Genomic DNA, 27394 nt, shown 5'->3' on the forward strand with positions numbered 1-27394 from the left:
GTGCGCTGACTGGAGGCCATTGCCCCTTACAGGTGAGTTTTCGTTCATGCCTCTCAGGCCACTTTCCATGAGGTGTCCATGGTATGTGGGGACACCAGCCAGGTGCGTGATGTACTCTGGCTTATGGATGCAAGTCGTGTTTGTCCTAGTCGCATGTCACATTCCTCTTCCTACACCCCCTGAGCCCCTGGTTCAAGGAAGGGAGGCACCAGCTCTCGGAGATGCTGTCCCACCAGCCCCAGGATGCCTCCCTGACCATTTGAAAGCGTTGAGGTGCTGAGTTCACCGTCTCACCATGCCGTTGCTGTCAATGTTAAAAACTTTATTCCAGTAGGCTGGTTTCCTTCACATTCTTGCGTGCCTTTTCTTTAGTAAGCAACAAACATGGTTCCCTTCACTTGGGCAAATATTGTTCCCTTGCCCTCCTCGCTCACTGTGCTTTAAGTTGCTACATCACCTGTTGTTATTCAGCCTTTCACTGCTCTTATTCCTTCTCTTCCACCACCTTTAGCCTCCTTTTTTATATGTTTTGTCCGGTTCTTTTCCCCCTGCCCCAGTCCTCATCCAAGGCAACAGCTAAGAAACAATCTAGGCATTGCCACAGCAGCAAGAATGTGTGAGCTTTGTCAGTCACCCACAGATCCAGTTTCGACTATGTAAAAATAACTTAATTAAAGAATATGATTGTATTTATTTGTAACTGGCTCCACGAGAGAGGAGGTAAAAAATAATCACATCTGCCACAAGCAGATGTTTGAAAGTTTCGGGTTGATACATGAAGACCAGTGTGTGCATACAGAGAGGTTGTATCTCAGAACACAAAAATGCAGTAATGTATCTTCATTGCATAGAATATGGTTTACACCCAACTTTGCAAACACAGAGCTGCCCACGTTCTGTTTCCTCGGCAAGTAAAGAGAATGCCAGCTGCTTATTCTACTGCTTTACCTCAGGGAAAGAGTAGAGGTTACAAAAAAATTAGTCGGCTGACATAATTCATCAATTTACTGCAAGATTATATACACACACACAAATACAAATGCATAGATTATGTGTAAAGCCACCATGAACATGTGTTTTAATATTTATGAAGGTATTTGGATCATTTTAAAATCGCAAACTTGTGCAATGTCATATATAATAGACTACTGTTCTTAAAATACCAGAAAAAAAAAATTTTCTACAGAAGGCAATCCCCAGAAGTCATTTTTTTTAAACTTTCTTGTTTTTTACACAAAATTCAATTTCTTATTGAAGCACTTGCATCCTTTGTCGTGTATCTAACAAAATCCAGAATAGGCAGGCTTTTGCAGAAACGTAAAGATGAGGTGATTTTTCTCCCCAAGACATAATTTTGTATTGGTGTGTTAAAATAGCTTTAGGTAAAATTTTAGGCACATGGAAAAAGAATATATATAGAATGTGTATAATATAAGCAGAAGAATATTTATTATTGTGTTTTAAGCTAAAGCCTTCTGTACACAAAACCCATCAGTTATTAGTTCATTCACATGTGAATTTTTAGCAGTCGACCAAGTTAATGAGCCATGGAAGCATTCTACAGAATCACAGGAAGATCTCTTGAGTGTCATTAATTTCTTGAATTTTATTGGGAGAGTGTTGTTATGACCAGGGAAAATATTTCTAACCTGCTCACAATGATGCTTCAAAAAATCTGGAATTTTCAGATGAACAAGAATGAAAGTTTCTATTTTAGAACTGAAGTAAGAAAACAGAAATGGTGCGTCCCCACCTCCTCCGTCCCTCCTCCCAAGCTGCCACTTCCACCAGCTGACTCAGAAGAGCTTGCTTTCCGCCCGTGGTTTCCATTACAGCCGAGTCCTTTGGTGGGCTGCACCCAGGAGATTGCCTCCTGGCCCCTGCAGTCTACACAGCAGCAGGCAATGCCCTGAGCTGGGAGTTGTGGCTGCTCTGTCACCTGTCTGGGCCACGTGCCCTTCCCTGGGAATACACCTCCCCCTTCCTCCCAAAGCTTTCCACGCCTTTCCCATCCCCCGCCCCTCCCCCCCCCCCAACACACACCAAAGCATGCTGCACCCATGGTATTCAGTGCTTTCTGTCTAAAATACAAGATTAGAAATGAAAGGGAAGTTTAGAACCTGGTTTTTTCTTTGGGATTTTCCCAGGTAGCCTTCCTTACTAATCTCTAGGAAGTAGTTCTATTGGAGAAAAGCTGTGAAATGACCTCCTGGGACTGCGGTTCCACGGCAAGGAATCCTGGCGTCTACAAGCCTCAGTGGGTCTGGGCATTGTCCTTGCCCAGCCCTTTCTCTTGGAATGTCACCTCTAAAAATTATAGGCCTAGGCTGGACCTGGTGTGAAGATATCTTTGCCAAGCATTTGTTTTATCAGACGTTAAAATAACCGTGTCCTATTCTGGAATGCAGGGCAAGTCCTACCCCCGGTGGAATAATATATTTTAAGTGATTTCTGAAAGTGGGTCGTGAAAGCCATCCGCCACATGGCCCATGTTTGCACATCTCTATATAGTTACAATTGCGGAATTTGACAGTGTAACTCTGAATCTGATTAATTGAGAATGTGTAAAAACAAAGTTCTTGCATTACAGCTCGTTCCTTATCTTTGTGTCTTTTACTGTGATGTTGTAGAACTTGGATCATATGGAAAACTAAAATATTATGACACAATGACTGAAGAAGGTAAGAATGATTTTAGAATTGTATGCATTGGCTTTTTTTTTTTTCATTTATGGTGTCTGTGGCTTGCCCATTTTTTTTAATCACTTTTTTTCCCCTCTTTGCATGACTTCAGTGACATTGTGTGATTTATTATTCTTTCCACATTTTCGTCTAGTTTTTGCCATCGTGTTGGTTTGGAATTGGAGACGTGCAATACCATGAGCAATCATGTTATTCCATTCAAACGATCCAAACCATCTCAGTTGTGTAACACAGTCAGAGAAATGGTGTCAGCAACATAAACACAAGCCCACACCCACTGGGTCATCATTATTTCCTCCACGTGCTCACAACATATAGAAACATATCCAACCAACAGTCTTCTTTTAATATGCCCCAATTTCAGAGGTAGGGAGGTTCTGGTAATATTCTGATTTATGCCAAGGAATGAGTGATCTAAAGGAACCACTAGGCCCCAAACCAGTTGGAGACCTGTTTCTGATGCAGAGGGCCACGTAGGCTCATGTCCTTAGCTGTCGCGGTCCCTGTTAACTCACCCGAGAGAGGCCAGGGCCACCATTTCCAGCCAGTGGGATTGTATATATTGGGATTCACACTCCGTGAGATTGGACGTATCATTTTAACCATTTCCCCTGAATAAGTGAAGTCTGGCAGAAACTTCTTTTTCAGTGTATCTACTGATGAATTCCAGGCTCTGTCCCAGAGCACGGCCTTGCCCCAGTCAGAATGACTTTTCTGAAATAAGTGTACCACGGAACAGCAATTTGAGAGTTTCTGCATTCTTGTAAAGGGAGTTGTTCTCTTGCCCTATCTCCCACACATACCTCCGCCTTTTGACTAATAAATAATATTTGTAAGTTACGAAAACATTTGGAGTCTTCCCATGATTTTTACACTGATATTGACAAGAAATCAAAAGGTACCCTAGAAGGGGAATCAGTTAATTTTATCCTTCAACATGAGAGAAACTCCCAAAAGTGTTGTATATCTTATTTTCAGCTTCTAGTATTTCTGAGTTGCCTTAGCTTGCCAAAGATTTCCTAGTTGCTTTGCAGGAAGCAGAACATCCGACAGCCCTTTCCAGCCCCTCCCCACTCTGGCTTCTGCACTGCACCCGGGCCCTTCTCTGCTGCTATCTCTGTGCTTTCAGTTAACCACTGTGACGTTTTCTAAAGCAGCAGGCCACAGTTAGAATCTCAGACTGGGCTCTGTTGTAGCCTAGGGCCCTCCCCACAACCTGGGGAAATGCAGACCCTTGGGCAGTGAGAGCGCCAAAGGCAGAAAGCTACTTATGAGAATCAGTATCCCACCACCGCAGGGATAGAAAGAGCAATCCGTACCTTAAAGGAAGGCTCCTGTCCCGGCTGTTATTTTTAGTTCATGTCTTCAAACCACTTTGATTTTTCTTGGTGATTGGCTTGGGAAGCCAAAGGTTTGGGCCTCACTGACTTTATAATTCGATTCAGGCGTCTCACAGCCCTCAGCCTCGGCCTCATGGCTTGGGCAGCTGGTGGGTTTGTTACCTTCTACCTGAGCAGTGACGACCCCTCACTTTTCTCTCCTTCCTCCAACCTGTCCTCTGCCTTCCGCCCTTAGCTTCCTGTGGCCAGAGCAGCTTCTGGCTCTCTGTTGCCTCAGTTGCCCCTTTTCTCCCTTACCGTTCCCTTCCTTCCTCTTTCCACATCTATTTGAGCAAATGTGGCCATCCGAGTGCTCCCTTCCCCTTCCTCCCCATGCCAGACAAACCAAGATTATGTGAAGATGCAAAAATGCTACTTCCAAGCTGATGCTACCACTTGATATCGAACAGCTGGGCTTTCTCGGCAGGGAAACAAAGCCAAAATAATATGTGGAATGAGAAGGCTGACCAGCTTAGCAAGATTGTGAAATCTTAGCAAGATTGTGAAATTGTCTTTGGGGGCCCTCATGGTCACCTTTAACGTTCCTTATCCTTCTCTCGACTGCCCCATTCCTTCATGCACATCCCTTTGTGCCCCATGCTTAGCTGAAAATTCATCTGTTACAGTGATAGCTAATAATAGCTAAGGGAGCACTTGAAAAGCATGTTCTATGAAATACTACTTCCAGATCACGTCATTAGGAATTTTGCAACAATTGGGGGAAAAAAAGAAAGCAAGCTTGATTTCGTAGTTAAATAAGCAGGAGAGCTTCTGAGTTAAGTTAAATAGATTTCTTTACCATGTGACTTGTCAGAGCCTTCCATATGTACCCGTGCACTGCAGCATATAATAGTAAATCGTATAGAGGATGGAGTTTGAAGTATTTCCCAGACTTTTTTGGTCAGAGGACCCGTTCTTCCATGGAGCCTCTTGTGGAACTCTTTTAGAAATGCTGGGTAAGGCATTATCCTTCACCTAGAATAGGAACCTCTGAAAGATTCAAAAGTTTTCTAAACACATAGCAATCCCTCTCAGGCACTCATGGAAAGGATACTTTGGAACAGGAGGTCTCCCTACAGCCCCCTCAGATTATACCCTTTGGCAGCTGCCTCTATGACAAGCCAGGCCTGGCTTAAACCTAATTCTGGGATTCAATTTAAAAGATGCACAGCCAGCTCAGTAACCTCAGACCTGGCAACCACCATGCATGACTTCTTCAAATTCTTAAGGGCCTCTCCCCTCTCATTGAAAATAATAGCAATAACTGTGATATATATCACTTCCATGTTGTACAGTTTAAGGAGGTATAATAAAGGTGAAGATGTTATGGGCAATAGGGGACTAGTATAGCCTTCAGGAAATATCCCCCTCCATTTGAGCATTTCTGTTCACAATTTTAGAAATGTGACTAGCCCTTGACAGGGCTTTATTGTAATTGCCCATGTGACTAGTCATTATTTGTAACTGTTTCCAGAAAGTGCTCTGGATGTTGTGTGACGTCAGCTACTTGCAACGAGGCCTGTTTTACTTTTTTCGCTAAAGTGGATTAAATGGAAAGATGAATTATATATGCCACCCCCTATCCTAAGAGAAATTGCGTGACGATTTCCTCCATATAGAGAATTGTCCAGCACAGATTCAGTTTATTATTTTAAGCACCTACTATATGCAAGTTATTCTGCTAGGTGCTTTGTTGAAACACAAGATTAAAAGGTGGGCAGTTTGCCCCATGGAACGTAGAGACGGGGGAGGAATAAAGCACAGCAATCACTGAGCCACCAGGAAGAGAGTGGTAAGTACCATAGGTGCTCAGAAAAAGATGACACGCTATGGGAGAAGGAAAGACTGCTTTCAGCGGGGGGCGGGGTGGGGAGGGATTTCGTGGAGAAGGTGATCTTTGACCTGCACCCTAAAAGATCAGTAAATACGGTAAATTGGGAAAGGAGGAGTGGTAAGTTCCGAGCCACCAGGCTGAGAGAAGGATGAAAAGAGGGGCCACACCAACCCTTACTGGGTGCCTCCCACCTGCCAGGTGCAGTGCTGTGCGCTTTTTATATATTCTGTGTCATTTAATCCTTGTGATGATCACATAGGTAGATTTTACCGAAGATGAGAAAACCAAAGCCCAAAGAAGTGTTGTATTAGATGAGGAAATGAAGACACAGAGAAGAAAAGTAATTGGCTCTGGGACTCGTAGGTAGTAAGTTGAGATGAGGGACCTGAACTCAGGACTGTGGCATGCCACACCCTGTCCTCTCGGCTCCCCTGTGGTTGCTCCACAAGGTGGAATGAGGAACTGGACGGTTCAGATTGGCTACAGTGTAGGAGTGGGAAGAAAGGCTTGATGGAGACCAGACCGTGGGAAAGGTTGAACCACGGACTAAGAATGACAGTGAGCTATTGACTGAAACATGGCCCCCCTACTGGAACACTTTACCATTAAAATGTTATTTTAATAAAACAATCTACTTACTCTCAGACACTGGACAAAATCATAACATTTTTTGTAAAATTTGCCCCTCCCCTCGGAGCCCTTTCCCTCCCTCCCTTGTCTTCAGGTGCCCAGAACATAAATGGGAACAGCTCCCTGGGCCACACCCAACTTCCTCTCCCACCCCGAGCCAATCAGAATTTTATCCACTCACTCATTCATTCCCTAACGTATTCATTCAGCAACATTCATTCATTCAGTATGGACCAGGCACTAGACTGGGTGCAGGGCCTGTGGAGATGAAAGACAGTGCTTCTCCTGAAGAATTCACGCTCTAGTGGGAGACATAGGCAGAGAGATGAGTAGCGTGATGGGCAGACCCGAGGTGCCAGGGCAGCCCAATGGAAATGAGGGCAGGCTTCTCAGAAGGGGCCATGTCTCCACTGCCTCATTCCTGCTTGCCAAGGTGATGACTCTCCCACCAGCCACCTGATTCTAGTGTGTTCACTTGATAATAGCTGAGCACCTGCCTCTGTATGAGTCATGTTCCTAGACTTGATAGATTCGTGAGCTTCACTCCTCCCAAAGACTCTATTTCCCTCTGTCACAAGATGTTTCCAAGGATACAAACAAATGACTCTAGGGGTAGTCTTTTGGTGACCTCAGATCCCCCTACATGGGCATCCATCCCTTTATCTCCTCATGGGGTGATACCAAATATTCTTGGAAGAGCAATCTCCGATTTTTACTTAATGTCAATAACCCATAGTTTAACACTACTATATACAAAATAAACAACAAGGACCTACTGTATAGCACAGGGAACTGTATTCAATACCTTGTAATAACCTATAATGGAAAAGAATCTGAAAAGGAATATATATACACGTACATTTTCACATGTACATGTATAACTGAATCACTTTGCTGTACACCTGAAACTAACACAACATTGTAAATCAACTATACTTCAGTTAAAAAATAAATAAATAACCCATAGTTTATTTCTCATCTGCAGACACCCAAATTTCTTACCATTATCACTCCGGAACATCCTCAATAAATTGAACTTGGCTTCCTTACTAAAGTTACTTTAAATGAAAATGTAGAAAGTTAGTTCAAAAGAAAACAAACTCATGTGATGGAACAGAGACATTCAAAGGAGAGATGCCTTTCCACCAGTGGCAGTATACACAACTAATCATTTCTGCTCTTTGGAGATAAACATTCACAGAGACATGAAGGTAGGTAGGTAAACAGAAATCCTGACTAAGGATACTTTGCAAAGATGCAATGTATTGTCCTAAACTCGTTGCCATTTAACAGAAGCCATTTCTAGAAAAATAATTTCTCCACTATTTAAAAAGTCAATCTTTGTTCATTTGTATAAGGAAAAAAGAAGATAGAAAAGTTTGTTGTAATATCAAAGGCAAAAATAATAATGATCTTTTCTTTAATGAAATTAAGGCTAGTTTCATGGCAACCTATTGGCAACCTCTTTACCAAGCTGAGAAACTAATAATGTCTTATGTGAATCATGGTTTCCTCAATTAGTCATGTGGCTGAGTTTTGAAAACCCACATTATTTCAAAGAAACAGAAGCACCCTAAGGTTACATAGTCTAGCCAGTCATTTGATGTTCTTAACTGCAGTGAAATATTCCGTTCTTTCTCAAAGAGAAATTGAATTTTGGAATACTATTCAACAGTAGTTTCCATTGCCCAAGAGGTATCCTCTGAAAATGTAATCCTAAAACAGGTCCTTGGTGCTATCTGTGGCCTTCACATTATATTTTAATCCTGGCTTTGAATGGATGAGACTGTGTTGTATACCCTGATATATCAAGCAGGATAGTTTCAGCTCTATATAGAAGAAAATCCAGATTAACAGTGGTTTAAATCAGATAGAAGTATATTTCTCTCTCAAGTAAAAGAGGTCCAGAGGCAGGCTGTACATGGCTGATATGGAAGCTTCACAGTAATCCTAGACCCCAACTCTTTCCATCCTTCTTCTTCACCATCCTAATATATGACTTTCAACCTCAAGGGCACCTCATGGTCCAAAATGGCTGCCACTACAGCTCCAGCCATCGCATCTGTATTCCAGGAAGGAGGAAGGGCCAAAATTATTTTCCCCAGCTGTTTTGTCTTCTTTTTAAGGAGGCTTCCTTTTAGACCCTCCCAGTAAAATCTGTCCAAAACTCAGTTACATGCCTACACATAGTTCAAGGAAGCTTGGAAATGTAGTATGTTAAGCTGGGTGATTTGCTAGCCCCAGTAATTCAGATATTATGTCATTAGGAAATGAAAAAGGGATAGATATTGATAGGCAACTTGCAATCTCTCCACAACAGAGAAATATCACTTTCACATAACTGTATGTTGATGGGGAGGACTGAGACCAGAGCAAGCTCTGGGAGGAGGATTGAGAGCTCATGCTAAGTTTGAGATGCCTATGGAACATCCAAATGGAGATGTGGAGAAAGTGGAATTGGAGTCTGGAGCTTGGGAGAGAAGTCAGGGCTATAGATGTAGATTTGAAAGTCGTAAAATATAGGTATCATTTAAAGCTACAGAACTGGATAAGAATACCTAGCCAATCGATAGGAAAGAGGAGGCCAAGGACTGAGCCCTGGGGACTGTAAAGTGTAGGGTCTGGGAAGAAGGGAGACGGCCCAGCAAAGGAGACTGGGGTGGGCAGAGGACCAGGAGAGAATGGCATCCCAGAAGCCAAGGGAAGAACTTGTTCTAAAGGAGGGGCATAAAAAGGTGATGGCATCAATGAATTGACCAATGAGAGCAAAGACTTTTTGTAATAGAAAGATAAAAGAGTTATAGACAGAACGTGAGACATTTCCATTCAGGAGTTAGGACGTGGTGCAGTTATTGCTAGTGACAAAGTCTAAGGTCTAACTGCAGGAGTGGATGGATGAGGTGAGCTGGAGGAAAGGGCAGCTGGAAGCGAGTAGGTTAGGGCGGTGAGGAGCCAAGTGTTGCAGGGCTCACGCACATAAAGTTACCATGGATGGTAACACGAGTAATGGTGGAGAGAAAAAGAGTGAACTGGGTTCTAATATATTCAGGAAAGAGGGAAGGATGACTTGGAAGTCGTTTGGGGTATAGGTGGTAGAGTTTATTGGCCTGGGCTTCAAAGAAGGACAGAGAAATGATCTATAAGTGGTAAGGTAGGAGGAATGGAATGTGGGCACTTGGAGAGACAAGTGTCACTTTCAAAGGCCACAGGAGAAAAGGGACCATCAGGAAACAGCTATGTTTCAGTTGGAACAAAAAGACAACGTTCATAGAAGAGGTTAAGACATAAGAGATTTACCGATGGCGGGGCTGGGAGGTTGAGTCAGTCCAGGGATTTTCAGAGCCACTTGGTGATAAGCATCTCGATGGTGATGGATGGTGCTGAAGTGAACAAGGATGTAGCATGGGATGGGAACAACCTAACAATGTTTTCGAAGTTCTTCCTAGAGCCTCTCTCTTGCGATTGGTTGCATGGGCAGTTTGCAGTGATAAAGTGGGGTCTATCTTTCCAGGAGAGAGGAGCTCTGGGGAATCCCCCTGAGTCCAGCTTGTAGTGGGGAAGGTTGAGGAAGGAGATCAGCCTTCCTTAATTCAGGGAGAGAGAGTTCAGTCCAGCACAGGAGGACCTTTCTTACAGACATGGCCAAAGATGGGATGGCCTGTCTCAGACAGGAATGAGTCTCCCATCTCTGGAGAAGCCAAAGAAGCCTCCATCAGAAGGATGTTCAGATAATGGACACCTTGATGCCCCTTCCAGTCCCATGTCCAAGATTCTGCCCTGGTGCCTTTATTAAGTGTGACGGCAGACATTTTTGGTTTGCAGTCTACCTTTAAGATTAACTTGATCTTGCATTTTGATTAAGCTGCCACCAAGATTGTGGTAGGTATGTTCCTGGGTCATAGCATCTGGAATAAAAGGCTTGTGTGTTAGTTGATCCATTTCACAGCCAAACTCTTTATTAATGTGGTTAAATACAGCAAATAGTCCGTTAGATAGTTCCTGTGGAATAGACCCTTAAAAGAACAACAACCCACCCCCCCCAAAAAAAATCCTATATTCTTAGTTACAAATCTAAACTTTTACCACAGTAGAAATTTTAAATTGCAAATTAATTTTAACTATTCTTTTTTATTATAAAAACATTACACGCGCACCGAGGTAAAAAGCAAACATTACATAAGGAAAGACAATAAAAGTGAGTCCCCCTTTTACCCCAGATTCCATTCATTCCTTAGAGTTAACCACTTTTATCAGTTTTTTAACATATTCTCTTTTCTTCTATGTACTGTTCTACACCTGGCTTTCATTTATTAATATGTCTTGAAGATATTTCCGTATTAGCACTTTTTTACTTTCCTCATTCCTTTTTAGCAGGTGCATAGTATTCCACTGCCTGGCTCTTCCCTGGTGGGTTTGATCAGTCCCCTGTTGATGAAGATTTAGGATATTTCCATTTTTGTTCATTTAGTTATTACAATGCTACATGAGCATCTTCTTTGCCCATATAATAAGCTCTACTGAATAGAAGATATAAAGATATAAAATAAATGTCTGGAAATAGAAATGACAGATCAGAAGACATACACATTTCAGACTTCGAATGATAGTGCCAAATTGCCCTCCAAAGGCATTGCACCAATCTACACTCCTAGTAACAGTGAAGGAGCAAGCCTTAAACAACAAATTTAAATAAGTTCTTTGACCAGAGATTCAAACTGACTTCATTCCAAAGCGGTTAAGCCTTCATAATGTAACTACCTTCTAATTTACTCATTGCTAAACCTGACTTTTTACCGAAGTTGATTGAAAGCCAGGGTGCAGTTCTGATGGAAATCCTTGTCCTTTCTAAATGCAATGACAAGGCAATTCCTCCCACACAGAATATCCAATTTCCACCACAGCATGTGCCTTCTTGCCTCAAGACCATTGATATCCCTATAGAAACTCCGAGAAGTACACTGCAGGTTAACTTTCTCCCTTCCGGTTACCAGTGAGGGCACCCTCTGTTATGCACAGACACCATTTCCAGCACCATGTTATGTTTCATTCATTCCAGGTTTATGGTTTAACTCATTCGGTCCAACTTTCCATAACCACACAATTTTTCTGGGCACCTGAACAGATGCTCTCTGTTAAGGCTGAGCCTTCTCCAAAAAAAACAGATTTAACTCATCAGTTATTAACCACATTACTTTTTTAGAGATGTATTCTTACAGGTCTCTCCCTGGGGCTGGATCTTAGGAAGACAGCAGCCTCGTGTGTGTGCATAACCAAACTAATCAGCTAGTAACCTGTATCAGATCTGTCAGAAAGACCAAACCAGCTGTGTGGGTAAATCCACGGTCTTCCTGAAAACCAGGACCAAGGAAGTCTTCTCATTAGAATACATCCAGCTCTTCAAACTTCATTGCATCTTATTTTCATGATCTAAACTGTCAGCAGTAAAAGCAGAAAGATTGGACTTGGCAAGTAAAGGCAGACTTTGCCACATTGCATATGTAGAAGGTGTTAAGTGGCAGCAGGAGGCAAACCATGGATGCTTTTTTTGTGTCTATTTCTGACATCTTCAGAACTGAAAATGTTAAGTTCGCCTTCATCAGTCAAACTTGAATATTGTTATTATAAATTAATAATATAATTTCCCGCCCCCATGAAACTTTCTCTTTTAAAAAAAAAAAGTGGGAATCTTTTATACCAGGAGGTTGGCATGTTCAATTAAGCATGGTAAGTTTCTCTTTTGATTAAATCTGAAACGAACTGAAGTATCTCATTTTATGGGCCACTAAGCCTTCAGTCCCATTTAGTTAAGAACCCACGGCAGGTGCCGGCATTTCTGTTGCAAACCCACATTTCAAATGAGATTTACAGGCACCAGTTTACAATGTAAAGTTGAGGATTCAAAAAAAAATAGAACATAAGAATCCAAGTTAACTGACAATTTGCAGACACATGAAATCCAAGTGACAGGAGAGAATGGGTGTACATGAAACAGTGGCTGCTACAGAATAAAATCTTTCCCTTTATGCCAAGATAAATAACTGGGTAATATATAGTGTCATCATAAGGAAGACCTGTTTTGTTACGTTCTGTTTTTTATATACAAGTCAGAGTAACCATTCAACACATATTTATTGAGCACCTACTATTTGCCAAGTGCTGTGAACAAATCAAAACTCTGCCCAAATGAATACACCAATGTCACAGCCCATTTGCAGAGAGACATACCCAAGATACAGGCTTTGACAAACTGACTCCGAGAAGCTCTCTTCCACCCCTTAGGTGGCATTGGGGCTGGATGCTGGCAAATCTTGGATCTGAAACATACCTGGGTAAAGTGATTCTGTATTCGTTTATCTCTTAGATATCCACAGGGTGCAAGGGATGGGAGCAGGGGGAAGATGTTCAAGCCTTCTATCCGGCAGCCCCTCCCTGGCTCAGAACTCCAAAGCTGAGATCAGACAAACCCCTTTGAGGATGTTTGGGTGTGAGCCATTGGTATCTGTGTATATGAGATAGAAATGTCCAGAAAATTAAGTTCCTAAAATAATAAAACAGGTGACCCAAAATGATGAAGAACAGTAGCTCTCAAGCCGTGTGAGCCTTGGCTAAGGTCAGTAAATTGGCTCCTTGCCTGAAACATCGTAGTTTGCTATCTGATACCTGCTGCCAGTTTTTTGGTTTGTAAAATTCCGATTTTGCCTGAACTTGATTAGGTTATCTTTTTTTTTTTTAAAGAGAGTCTCAAAATAGACAAACATTAATTGTAAACACTATTAGACTTTGGAGATTTAATCACAACATTAACTGGGAAGAGAGTCTGGTGAGTTTCCTGCGATGTGTTTCTGGATCTTCCTTCTTTCTCTCCCCTGGAAAAGAATGTAAATTTCAAATAGATTTGCATACAGCAAGAACTCCAAGCATCTCTCTCTCTCTCTCTGTCTCTCTCACACACACACACACACACACACACACTAAGGTTCCCTTTGTTGTTTGTGTTAATGTTGTTATATTCATAAACACTTACTGAGGACCAGCCTAAGAAGTAAGGACTGGGGGGACAGATGAAAAGCAGCATCCCTGCCTTGAGGGGCCCACAGGCCAGTTGGAGAGAGGGTCAGTAAAACACCTCTGAGGCTCTATGATAACTGCCATGACAGGATCAGTATCAGTGCTGTGATAGAGAAAAGTACCAAGGTGCCTTGCCAGCCCAGGAAAGGGACTCGGGAAAAGCTTCCTGAAAGATGAGATGCCTAAAGCAGAGTCTTAAGAAGGAGTAAGACAAGAAAATAACTGCGGAGCACTCTAAGCCATATGAAGGGTAAATTAGAAGGAGGCAGGTCGGCAATGTGATTAAAAGCTGGGAGACCAATTAAGAAGCTGTAACCAACAACCAGGCTGGAAAGGTTGGATCTAAAGTGTTCAAAGGTAGACTGAAAAGGACTTGGCAGCTAATTGGATATGGGGGAGAGGGAGACCTCTAAGGTGGCTAGAAAACACTGGGAGTGAGGAAATCACCAACAGATACAAGCAGAGGAGCAGATTCCTAGGAAGGAAAATGATGTATGGAAGTTTGGGGCATGTTGAGTTTAACCATCAGAGGGACTTCCCAGTGAAGGTGTTCAGAATTCCATTGGATGCGAGGATCTGGGCCAGAGATCTGAAAGTGGGAATCATCGCTATCCAGGCAGTGGTCCACTGGGGCCCTTGGGAGAATGTGAGGTGTGAGGAAGAGGGAGCAAAGAGGGGCCCCTGAGGAGTGGTGACACTTAAGGAGCACTCTCGGGCGTCCTTGAAAATCAGAGAGGATTTTGAAGAGAGGAGTGAGGAATATCAGATGCCACTGAGAGATCCAGGCAAGTGGAGGTGAAAAGTGGCCACGGGTAGGTTCAGTGGAGCAATGCTGACAAATGGCAGATGCAGAGTTAAGAAGTGACTGAAGGACCCCTAAGGACACAGAGGCACCAGCACAGACTGATCTTTCCAGAGGCTTGTCCATGAAGAGAAGGCAAGAGAGAGCAGCGCCCGCAGGAAACCTGAAGTCAAGAGAAAAGTTGCCACATTGAAAGACTTAAGCATGATTATATACTGAGGGGAAGGGGAAGGATTGAGGATAAGATGACTGATCAGGCAGAGTCCCTGGAAAGGCAGGAAATTGGGATAAAGGACAAAATTTCAACCTTTAAGATACCAACTTTTGAAACACATTGGAAATCTTCCAAAATATTTAGGAAGACACTCTCATATTTCCAATGATAAGGTGACCCCATTAGGAGAGATGATATAGAACCAATTCACATGTAGACAGAACTGTGCTTTACTTGTGACTCCAAAGGTCATTATTACAGAAAATTATTTTTAAAAGCCTTAATAAGGAAATCAGCCTGCTTCATTTCATTATATGATGGGTTTGGCCACTGCTTGAGATACAATTATGTAAATATTCTCATTAATTACAAAAACCAGTCCTATGATTATATCTTAACTATAACTACAATTAAATTATGTTCGTCATCTTTATTATGTGGTCCATTCACAAAATATTTACAAAGACACTTTACAAACTACTTTATTACAATAGTAGCTTAATTTCCGTTATGTCAATGTAATTTTACAATAAGTGGTTTTACATGATGTTTCACAAAAATTAGAGGAAATAATTTAGAGGTTGTACCACAAAAGTAGATTTAAGAATAAGTAAGTAAACTCTATGTTCTTGGTGTTTTTGTGCAGGACGAGAATATTATTTTGAATATTTTGCTTTTAAGAAAAAAAATCAGGTCAGATCCTATTAGGTGAATAAGCTGCCCCATGAGGACAGCTTGTGGAATGCAAGAGGAGTTTATTCCTTCAAGCTGCTAGGTAGTGTCTCGTATCTTAGAACTTTCACTATTCTCTGAGTTTCCATGCCCTCCCGAGAAGGCCCGCACCAGCAGAGCATGAATCTTAAGTCCTTGTTTCGCGTCTCTCTGGCTCCAGGCTGTGAACGCTACAAGGGCACCCACCAGCTGGATCTTATTACCACATGTTGCCTGATTCATAGCACAGGCTTGGTTAATATTTGCAGAGTAGAAGATTGTGACTTGTACTGACTTGGAGAAAAAGCAGACTTCCCAGGGGAGCTAGTATACCGAGAGCCTCACCGAAACTCGGTGAGTGCATGAGACGTGCCAAGCATGATTCTAAGACGCTTGTTGAGGGACACAAAGATACGCAGATGGCGGAGAGGTCTCTGCCCCTGAGAAGCCTGCCCTCTGGTGGGGAAAGCAGACAGGTGGGCAGCAAACTGAAATAAGGGCTGTGACAGGGGTACAAAGTGCCATGAGAACGGCGGGCGGATTTCCACGTGGGAAGATGGGTGTGTGTATCAGTAGAGAAAAAGCTTCGGGTCTGGCCTTCAGTTAGGCCTTGACACATGAGGAGTATCTTCCTACAGAAGGAGGAGCCAAAGCCCAGCTTTCCCTGCTCTGCTCTCTGCTGTGCCCGCCGGGCCTCCTCTTGCATCTTCCTCCTCTTCCTTCCAGGGCTCACCTGGGCAGCCTGGTGAGGGAGGTGCAGGAGATGACTGGTGTGCCCCTCTGTCTTCCATCTCTGGTGCATAAACACCTGGTCCAGCCCATTTCACCTCTTTACCTTCGGACAGTTCCTGGGGCTCTACGTATGAACCCTCAGCCCTACTGGGGCCTTGGGCTTGGGTGGACTTGAAAGGATTTACTTTGGGTCATTAGCCAACAAGAAGCATGTAAGAAACTCATCAACTTGCCAGGAAACCACAAACACAAGGATTGATTGAGCCCCGCTGGGCGCTGGGGATATGGCAGCGAGCAAAACCAATGAAAATCCCTACCCTCGTGGAGCTTGGCTGCTAATGGGAAGCAGCAGATAATCAATAGCAGTAATGATACAGTAAATTAGATGGTGAAAAACACTTGAGAGAAAATAAGCTGGGGAAGAGAAATGCTGGAAAGAAAAGCTGCAAATTTAAATAGGCTGCTCAGAGCAGCCTTGATGAGAAGGTGACATTTGAACGAGTACTTGAAGGAGTTGAGAGAGTGAAGTCCGTGGATCCCTGGGAGAAGAACATTCCAGGTAGAGGGACCAGCAAAGGCCATGGCGCTGAGGTGGGAGAGCGCACAGTGTTTTCCAGAACAGCGGGGAGGCCAGAGTGCTTGAGCAGAGTAAGCTAGGAGAGGGGGAGGGGACGAGGGAGGGGGTCGAGGTGAGCTTCACTGGACAGAATTTTCCAGGTCATTGGGAAGACTTTGGCTTTCACTTTGACCTCAGGAGCCACTGCAGGATTTTGCACAGAGGAGTGAGTGGTGCGATCTGATCACTGAGACCAGCCTGGGGGGGACAGAGAGGTAAAGGTGGAAGGGAGACTGGCCAGGAGGCCAGCAGGATTGTTGCTCGGCCCAGGGGGTGGGGAGGGAGAAGTGGTCAGATTCTGAAATATTCTGAAAGTCGAGACCCCAGATTTGCTGGTGGATAACATGCGGGATGTGAGAGAAAGAGAGGAACCCACGATGACCCCAAGGTCAGCGTTTGCTCTTTGCCACGTCAGTTCCATTGCATGCCTTCTCAGAGTGACGATGGTCTGGCTGCCTGACCTGAGTCTCTGCTTCCAGACAAAAAGACAGGGGATAAACAGGAAGAAAGTTCAGTGCCCTTTTACTTTTTAAGCTACCAGCCAAGCCATAAACTTCAAAGACGGAGACAGGAAAGGCAGAACTGAAAACACAAAAATACTTTCTAAAACACTAAGTTTTCCCTCCTGTTTCATTTTCCCTTTTCTTCTCCCAAACCAAGGTCTGTTCACCGAGGTGTGTGCGGCCACTCCCTTTACATCTATAAATCTCTTTGGTCCTATCTCTTCTGTGTTTCTGGTGCTCAGAATGTTCTATGGCAGCCGGAGGGAATCTCACCTCCAGCCCAAAGGGTTCCTGTCCAGAGCTGCTGATTACTTGGTGGGAAAGATGTGAAGGAATTTCCAGGGGCTGTTTTCATTAATTAACATCAGAAACAGAAGCAAAACGCTTTTTCTTTGAGTAAACAGAACCTCCAAAGGTTATTTTGCAAAGCGGCTTAGAGCTTCTGTTTTATGGCAGAGAGATTGGTTGAGGATTTTGATTCCTCAAATTTTGTTCTTCCAAAATTTGTTCTTATTCGTAATAGGCCTTTCTGCCCTGATCTTCTCCCACACTTCCCTACCGCACCCCCTCAACACACACTCCCCTGAGGACACTCAGCTGGTATTCTTCTGCAAATTTCAGAGCAAGCTAAACTATATTAAAATTGTGTACTAGGTTTTGACGTACTAGGTGCCTCATGATTTGAGCAGAATTTGCTATTTCTGCGATTTTAAGTATACAAATAATCTGTCGCTGTACAAAAATACAACACTTTAAGGGTTCACACTGCAGCAGAGTATATTTTTTAAAGTTGCCTTAAAAAATGTTAAAAATCACTCCTTCTCTCACCTTGAAAAGTGCTCAAAAATGTCTTCTTTGTCACCAGGCACAGAGCTACAGTTTTTTCTTAGATCTGTCCATGTCAACCCTTATGCCAACGTGGAATCCATGCCTAAAATAGTCTATGGAAGCAGTGCCTTTACTGCCAAGGTCTCTTGCACCGGAGGCCGCTAAGCTTCCATTCTATTTTTAAATATCAAGCTTTTTATTTTCAGTAATTTATGGGGTAAAGGTCCTGCATTCACTTCCATAATAATAACAACCCTTTCTGAGTAATTTACTGTATGTCAGGGCCATCTAAACACCTGCTGTGTATCAAACCATTAAGTCTTCCAGCAACTGTATGAGCTGGGTGTTCTATTTATTATCCCCATTTTAAAATTCTGAGCCTGAGACACAGAGGAGGTAAAGCCCTTGTGCATCAGGAAGCTCTTTTGAGCCACCCCGAGTCCACTGTGCAACACCAATAGTCCTTCCCTGTACTCTGTCCTCACAGGTAATGGGAGAAAGCTGATCACTATCTTTTCATTTTAAGATCACAAAGGTATCTAAAACACAGAGGGCCAGCTCCCTCACCTTGACCTTCTTAATTTCGGGAAAGTATAAAGTGATCCTTCTCCTAATTGGTTTTGGAACTGACTTTGGAGGACTCACTGAAAACTAAACACCAATCCGACAAGGCCCCCGATGCTTACACTGTCGGGTCAGATGCAGCTAATGCTGCAGTCCCGCCTGTGTGGATTGAGAGAAGAGCCGATGCCAACGATTCCTCTAAAGCAGGGGTCCCCCACCCCCGGGCCGCACAGCAGGAGGTGAGCAGAGCTTCCTCTGCCTCTCCCCATCACTCTCATTACCGCCTGAGCCATCCCACCTCCGCCCGCCCCCGTCCGTGGAAAAATTGTCTTCCACGAAACCGGTCCCTGGTACCAGAAAGGTTGGGGACCGCTGCTCTAAAGCAATTCAGGGCCATGTCACCCTTGCCCCTGGGCTGTCTGTTGCTTTGTTTTTCTTTTTCCTCTTATTTACAGAGTTCTGCTAATGCCAGGTGCTGTGCTCAGTCCTTTACACGTATTTCCTCACTTAAGCCTTGCATTTAGCTCAGGAGTCAGTCGTTAACATCCCTATTCAACAGGTGGGAAAACTGAAGCTCAGAAATATTCATGTATTTACCAGTTCTCAGCCAGCAGAGCCAGTGAGAGAGGCGGGGCTTAAACCCAGGCCTAGCTGCCTCGAAATCACATCCTTTTAACCACAATACTGTGCTGTCCCCAACACACACGCGTCCTGCGAGGTGTTCTCCCAGCTTGTGGCTTCAGGCTGAACAGGTCCGGAAGGTGCCAGGTCTTCCTACCCCCAAACACAGAGGGTCCCTCTGAGAGTCACATGTTCTGTGCTCACTCTTGTCCTGTCGGCATGATCCTCACAGCTTTTCTCAAAAGGTGCCCTGTGGTGATCCCAGGGGTGTCCACTGAACTGGGATGAGGATCCCTTACTGGCGAGGCTCTGCCCCACCACCGCAAGGAATTCCCCTGTGTGCCAAATTCTAAAGGTGGGCCTTCCCCTTTCCTTCACCTTTTCTGTGTGCTGCTTTTCTAGAAACTCATCTCTGAAAATCCTTTTAGGCCTTGGAACAGCCATTGTCAGCACTCACAAGGCAGAATGGCTGCCAGGTCCTGCAAATTGGGACAGAAGTTGTACTAAAGAGGTTGAAGGGGTGGGTGGACAAAAGCTGCTCCCCAGGCGGCCTCTGCAGCTTTGCCTTGCTGCCCAAGGGCTGAACCCCAAGAGAAAACAAGGTCTATCCCTCCTATTTTTCCATAGCACAGAAAATCTGAGGTGCTCCTGCAGTGGGAAAACGGGTGACACACACAGTCTAGAAAACCCTTGCTGGTCTGTGAAAACGTTTGAGAACCTATGAAATCCCAATTCTAGAATCATTTCCCTGCCCTGTCCTCCCACTCTTCCTTTAGAGAATTTGGGGAAACGAGCCCACGAGTGACAGTGGCCAACACTGTTATGAAAGATGTTTCCTGGCAGAGGGAGTGGCCAAACCCTTCCATGCTTTGGGGCCCCTTTTGTTACCATTTCTCTCTGGCGTTCATCTGAGCTCTGAAAAGATCCTTGGAATCACACACAACATGTGATTAACTGGTTTCTATCAAATATTTTTCTCTGCCGTGTTTCATGACTTTTGGGCATTACTTGGATTGGATTACTTCAGGTTTTATTTCCCCAGGCTTACTTGTTTCCTCTTCTGATTGCTCTCTTGCTTTATTATTATTTTACATATAATTTTTAAATAGCGATTGTTGATCACAGAGCTGCAGAATGTTCTAAGCTCAAAGACAGACCCCAAATCCACAGGGTGGCATTATTACTAGAATCATCACCTTCTATAAAGTTTTAGAACCTCCCTTTTCCTCTTCTTGCCTTTTCAGCAGATGATTTGAGGTCTTCTTAGGGTCGTCTTCCACAAGAAGTACCCCTCTTTAGGCTTCAGGCTGCCAAATGCTGAGAATCACTCTTCATTATCCACCTATCTACTCCCCAAATAAGAGTAGATTTGGCAGCCAGGGACGTGTCTTGCATCCATGCTGCCTGGCAACCTCCAGACAATCCCAGCTCCCTGCCTCTTTCCTCCTTCTTGAATTCCTTCTTTTTCTCTCCTTTTTCTTTTCTTTTTTTTTTTTTTTTCCTTATTCCCTTTTACCTCCTCCTTCTCCTAGTCCCCAGACTTCTTTCCTTTCCTCTTTTCTTCCCCGAGTTTTCCTTGGAGATTAAATAGAAACAGCCAAATTCAAATTACCTTCCAGCGTGGGGAACCTAATGCTGACCTTCAACATCCCTCAAGGATGGACATCATGCCTATCTCCTAGTCCTTCTTTCTCATTCCTTATGAAGCCCAAGCCACATACCGACCCACTTTTCTCTGTGTAATGTTCCTCTTCCTGCTTCCTTGGAGGGTGTGCCCAGCAGGGCACATTCATTACCTACACTAAGGTACTTACCTACTAGAGGCTACCTTTATGGTAGCAGGCATCTAGATTTAAGGCTAATGGAGCTTGTGAGCAGAAGGGGCTCTGTCTCCCATCATTTTCACCATTGAAGTCAACTGGTCCCACTCTAGTTTACAGCTTCTGTCGTCCCCAGCCAGGCACACAAGTCACCTCTATGACCACTCCCCAGGATTTCCATTCACAAGGAGGGGTGGGGTGCGGATGCCAACCTGCCATGCCCCATCCTAGGAGGACAGGCTCTCCAAGAGAAACATTTTGGGGTTTGATTTGGTTTGGTTTTGGTCTAACTAGAAAAGTAGAATGAGCTCCTCTGCTAATATGCTGCTAGAGAACCCAGCCAACCCCCAATGTCTAGTGGGAAAATTAGGAGTTGTGATATTTTCAGGGACTCATCATATCTGAATCTAGGCAATAATCAGTCAGTTTAAAATAAGTCTCCTTTGTACCTTGAACTTTCCCAGGGGGAAAAAAATCAAGGATTAAAAGAGAAAGAAAAATGCGCTATGTTTCACATAAAGTAATCTCTACACTATTGCATGCTTTTTTTCTGTGCTTGTTGCATGCATTTACCCATTAATTATGTCAGTAATGGAGAAGAAATGAAGCATTACTTTTGTGGTACAGCTGTTTAAAATGATTACTTTGAAAATGGTATTTTTTCCAGCACCTTTCCCTAAGCGTCTCTTCACCAACAAACATTACTTGCTGTGCTTAGTTGCTCATCCTTTACCCTAAATCCCTAACTGGAATCAGTTGCCTCCCTGATGCTTTAATTGCAGCTGACTCAGCTAATTCGAAAAGCTGTGATGCATCCCAACTCCTGTAGAAATTGCAGTGTTAATTAAGATAAATGTTTGAAAACCAAAGTCAAATCAAAGGACCCCTGGGCTTGGCTTTCCATGGTCAAAAGCCAATTCTGGGATGAGCATATAATTCCAGAGACACGGCTATGCCTCCAGAGCAGTTCTGTTTCTCCAGACCTGTTTCGGACCTCAGCAGTAGAGGGAGTTTTGGTGATGATTGGTGCTTTCGGTTTTTGTAAGCAAGTGGGAGGGAGGGAAGAGGTCACCTTTCATCTGTGATCCGGCAGCTTGAGATTCTCAGAGAGAGAATTGGGCTGAAGAATCACAAGGTAAGAAAGTACCCTTCTTGCAGGTCATAGGGCCTTTGGGCTGGGCAGAAAGGAGGGGTTGCTGCTGACCGGCCCCATAGCTGAGGAAGCCATGTGCCTGCTTCACCAGCGCTTTGCCATTTGCCACAAGCCTCTCTCTTTATCTTCCTTCTCACCCTGTCTCCTTTCCATTACTTTCTCTTGCTTCAGGGAGGTTCAGAGAAAAGGCTTCAATTCTCCACAAGATCGCCAAGAAAAAATGTCAGGTGGATGAGAACGAGAGGCAGAATGGGGCTGCTAATCACGTGGGTGAGTCCGGGGAGACTTCCATCCCGTGCCTTTCCTGAAGTACGTGGAGGGGGGCAGAGAGACAGGACCCAGTGTGGACACCCCAACTCAGTGCAGACGCAGAACCCTGCAACTCAGCCCTCTCCTGGGTGTCAGGAAGAGTCCCACTTCCCCCTCGTCGGTACAGGGCATGAATAGACACAATATATCACCTACCCCCAGGGGAACTTTAAAAAGAGTGAAATGATTCTCTGAGGAACCATATAAAATAAATAAATAAAAATGTTAAATAAATAAAAATTTTAAAATAAGCAAAGTTACACCAGCTCCTAGCCAGGCATCTCCACTGAAGAGTAGAAAGTCACTTCACTTCAGGGATTGCACATAAAGAGGTCATATAGATCTGTCATTTAATGCTTAACAAAAGGTGAGAGTACCCCTTCTGAAATTCTTGCCTGGTAGCCAGATTTTATACCTGTGACAATGCCTGCAGCACCCCCAGTAAATTACCCGATTGTTCACTTGGTCACTCCTGAACTGAGTGGCAGGGTTCCTACAAGATGACCCTGCCCCTCCTTTCCTAAGAATTCAACAGTACTCACCCGGGTCTCTTGTGGTTGACCTTTTCTGAGTTCCTGTGTGACCAGATCGTGACATTCAGGCATCTCATTTTAACTTGGAATGTAATGTTCCTCATCTCCAGTCTGTGACTCTCCCGTAGCTCTTTAATTCTAAATTCAGACTAAATTTACCCTAATCTGGAACTATGTGATACACAATACTATTGCCCAAGAAACTAAAATTATCCGCAGACAAAATTCAACAGTGTTGCACTTGAAATATATGACATTCCTTAGAAGAGTTTCTGCCTCTCCTGTTATCCTGACTTCTAGCTCAGGGAAACTATTTGGCCAAGAAACAGTCAAGATTCTACTGGGTATGAAAAGAAAAACTTAAAGGAAATAAGCTAAAATGCTAACTATCACGCCTGGGAGGTTGCTTCTTCTCATCTGTTTATGTCTGTTCTTGGATATCTTAACTCCACTTTGGGACCCAGCCTCCTGTGTTGTCTGGCCATTGAAGGCCGATCCTTAAGTTGTATCACTTCAGCCAACAGGCACCCTAAACACAATTTTAATATTTCCCAAGGTACTTAGTACTTTTTAGTTTAAATAACTAAACGAAGTATACCAGGAAAAACAGACACAGTCACACACAGCAGAACATCATTAAGATAACGTCATCACGACTGAAAACATGGAAAGATAAAATAAGTTTGAGTTTCAGTGGCTTTCTATATTTAAATATATCTATGCCTCTGTATTCCACAACTAAATACATAAACATAAATATTTCCCTGTGACTTCCAAAATTTGGCTCCTTCAAACCCAACAATTTTTATGTAACTCTCAAATTATTTTCCAGTGAGAGTTTACCAGTGATAAAAATGTTTAGTTTTTCTGAAGTTGCTAGAAATACTCTGATACTCTATGAGCAGCCTGAGACTGCCCATATCTGATACTGATGAGCATTCTGGTATTCCTGGCAACCCTGACACTGAACCACACAGCTTCATTGTCTCCTGAAATCCAAGACTTGACCCAGCACAGCCAGAGGGCCTAGGAACCCTTTTTATTTCCCTGTCACCGAAAGCATGGCAAAAAAACCTCAGTGGTGCCTATCACTGATCACCTGCCGGTGTTCCTCTGAGCCCTGAAAAAAAATCTTCTAGTGCAAGGCAGGTGCTATAATGAGGATCCCAATAGTTTCTATTTCGTGTTTGCTCGCTCTGTACCAGGCACAGGATGCGTTTTCTTATGTAATCTTTATCAGTGTACCCTTTGATCGTATTGTTGTTGTTAGTCGTAGCAGCAGTGGTGGTTCTATTATCTTCATCACCCCGATTTTACAGATGAGGAAGCTGAATCTCAGAGGAGTTAAGTCACTTGCTAAAGGCCCCCCAGCACAAGTAGCAGAATCAGAGTGTGAACCCAGGCCTGTCTGAGATGCCCGGTGTCCACGAGTCCCAGCGCTCAACCATTGCCCGGGAGTCACTCTAGCCAAATGTCACCTCTCATTCAGGAACGATTACTTGTTCATCCCCCCGCTCTTGCCTGGCCTGCAATAGGATGCCCAGGTGTGGAATGTTCTAAGTAGCATTCTCCAGGCGTTTCGAGAAGGCCGGGTTCCCAGGTTTGCCCTACGCATGGCACCTACACGCTGGCAGAGTTGTCTACTCACTGAGCCTGAGGGAATTAGAGCTGGAAGCGATGGGCCTTGGAGGTCACCCAGTTGATTCCCCTAATCTCATAGATAAGGTTCCTAAAGCCCAGAGGAAGAAGAGGACTTGCCCGAGGTGACAGCCCGATGGGGGCAGAGCAGAGCCTAGGACCCAAGTCTTCTGAGGCCATAGCTAATAAATATCCTTTCTGGAATGTGATACAAAAGAAAAGATCCTGCTATAAAAAATATCTGAGAGATGTGGTCCTGGGTATAAACAGTTAGTGTGTAGATTGGCTTTTGGTATAAAAATGCCCACGCTCGTGTTCTTGAATGGCAAGTTGGTCAGTTTGCCTAGTCTAGAGAATGCATACCCTGGGAGTTGATAGGGCACTCAAGGTCAGACATCAGGCCAGAGGGGATGCCAGAGAGCTACTAAAGAGAGGAGGAGGACTGAGTACACGAAAAGGCATGGGGCAGAAGGGTAGAAATCCTTTGCCATCTGACACAACCTCAGCCCTGGACCTTATCACCCCTCAGAGACCACTACCTTCTCCCTTGGCCCAGTATAGGGTGTTCTTCTCTATATGGCTCTTACCCCTACTTGACTCCATTTGCTTTCTTTGTATGTGTCTAATTTATGTCACAGAAAAAATCGAGCTCCCAAACAGCACCAGCACAGAAGTGGAGATGACACCATCCAGTGATGCATCGGAACCTGTACAAAATGGAAATCTCTCCCACAGCATTGAAGCTGCGGAAGCCCAGGTATGCCTCTTTTCCATTGCTCTTCCGGGCCGCCGTTCGTGTCGATATTCTAGCACAGCAGCACGGACTTACGTTCTCCTTGGAGGCCCCAGCTCCCAGCTGGGTGGACACCAGGTGGAGTCATCCATCCTTGTGTATATTTCCCAGTACCAGCCAGGGCACCCCATGCGTCAGGCTCTTCCTTTATCCAATAAGTACACATGTTCTCTAAGCCACTGTTTCTCAGGATGAGATTGGAGGACTCATGCATCAAATCTCCTGGGGATAAAAATGCAGATCCCTAGCCCATATCCCAGACCCGATGAAACAGAATCTCTGAGAGGCAGCACCCAGGAATCAGCATTTTTAACTCCCTTCCCTGGTGATTCTTAGTAGATGATAAAGTTTGATCACTGCTGCAGTCTAATCCTTCCCCTGTCTTTAGGGCCAAGATTAAGTAACAGAGAAACCACAGCCATCACGCCTTGGTTAGCCCCCTTTGGCCTTCCCTGTCCCTGCAGTTGAAATTAATCAGTACTCTGGCCCAGCCCACCATTCAATGTTGCAACCATTAGATAGCTGTTTGATCTAATGGCTATAATATTTAACATTTATACATACTGTATGCCACAGCTTTGGTGCTAGGTGCTTTAAACCATCCAGCTGAAGGTATAGACATTTAATATCTCCATTTTATAGCTGAGGAAGCTAAAGCTTAACAGGATGAAGTAGTTATTCAGGATTACTTAGTTTGTAGCTATTAGAAATGAGATTTGATCTCAAGACTGTCTAAATATAGTGTCTGTACTATTTCCACCAAGCAGCACTGCCTCTAGACCACAGTTGCTCAAAAAAGTAGGCAGAAGCAAAAAGTAGGTGGTGCCTGTTAGATTTCTGGATCTCACCCTCCTCAAGTGAATCAGAATTTCTAAGGCATAGAGCCCTAAACTCACATTTTAATCAGTCACCCTGGGTCAGTGTTTCTCAAACTTTAATGTGCTTAGGAATTTCCTGGGGGATCGTGTTACAATTCAGGGTCTGATTTGTCAGGTCTGGAGTAGGGCCCAGAGTCTGCGATTCTCCTGAGCTCCAAGGTGATTCTGATGCTGCTGGTACGAGAACCACACTTTGAGTAGCATTCCCCTCAAGTCTGTGACCCACTTCACTAGGCAGAATTTTCCTGATGAGCTGATAATGAAGCCAGACTATGGCAAATCCATTCCACGCTCTCTTCTCCTTTACACCGGGATACACCCTGCAACAGAGGAAGTCTGTACGTCTTAGACAAACACTTGCTAATTGTTACCTGTTGCCTTTATTCCCTGAAGAAAGGTGCAAGGAAAGTTTCTTTGTTTAAAGGAAAGGGTAAAGATGTCAAGCACCTTTTCATATACCTGTTGGCCATTTGTACATCTTGTTTGGAAAAATATTCAGGTCCTTTGCCCTTTTTTTAAAAAAATATTTATTTATTTGTTTATGTATTTATTTGGCTGCATCAGGTCTTAGTAGTGGCATGAGGGATCTTCGTTGTGGCACGTGGGCTCTCTAGTTGTGGCGTGTGGGCTCTCTAGTTGTGGCACATGGGCTCAATAGTTGCGGTGCACGGGCTTAGTTGCCCTGCGGCATGTGGGATCTCAGTTCCCTGACCAGGGATCCAACCCGTGTCCCCTGCATTGGAAGGCAGATGCTTAACCACTGGACCACCAGGGAAGTCCCTTTGCCCATTTTTTCATCAGGTTATTCATTGTTTGCTATTGAGTTGTTTGAGTTCCTTATATATTTTGCATATTAACTCCTTATCAGGTATATGATTTGCAAATATTTCCTCCCATTCCATAGGTTGCCTTTTCATTTGTTGTTTCCTTTGCTGTGCTTTTCACAAGGTGTACGTATATCAAATCATCATGTTGTATACCTTAAATAGATAAAATTTTTATTTGTCGATTATACCTCAGTAAAGCTGGGGTGGAGGGGGGGAAATGGCTAAAGGAAAAGATAGAG

The 27394-nt window shown here is 43.9% G+C and overlaps 1 protein-coding gene across 4 annotated transcripts in view; it reads left to right on the forward strand.

Moving 5' to 3' along the window:
- Positions 1-27394, forward strand: part of SLC24A2 (solute carrier family 24 member 2) — a 244445-nt gene that overhangs the window by 178672 nt on the left and 38379 nt on the right. For 3 of the 4 annotated variants that reach the window (XM_007176804.2, XM_007176805.2, XM_007176806.2), the window contains 3 exons: positions 2631-2681; positions 22349-22447; positions 25296-25414. In XM_007176804.2, coding sequence (XP_007176866.1) covers positions 2631-2681; positions 22349-22447; positions 25296-25414 — 269 coding nt within the window. The remainder of the gene's footprint in view (positions 1-2630; positions 2682-22348; positions 22448-25295; positions 25415-27394) is intronic. The other variant, XM_057549325.1, reaches the window with a different exon arrangement.

Source organism: Balaenoptera acutorostrata, chromosome 6 (genome assembly GCF_949987535.1).
Source record: "Balaenoptera acutorostrata chromosome 6, mBalAcu1.1, whole genome shotgun sequence".
Taxonomy (NCBI): Eukaryota; Metazoa; Chordata; class Mammalia; order Artiodactyla; family Balaenopteridae; genus Balaenoptera; species Balaenoptera acutorostrata.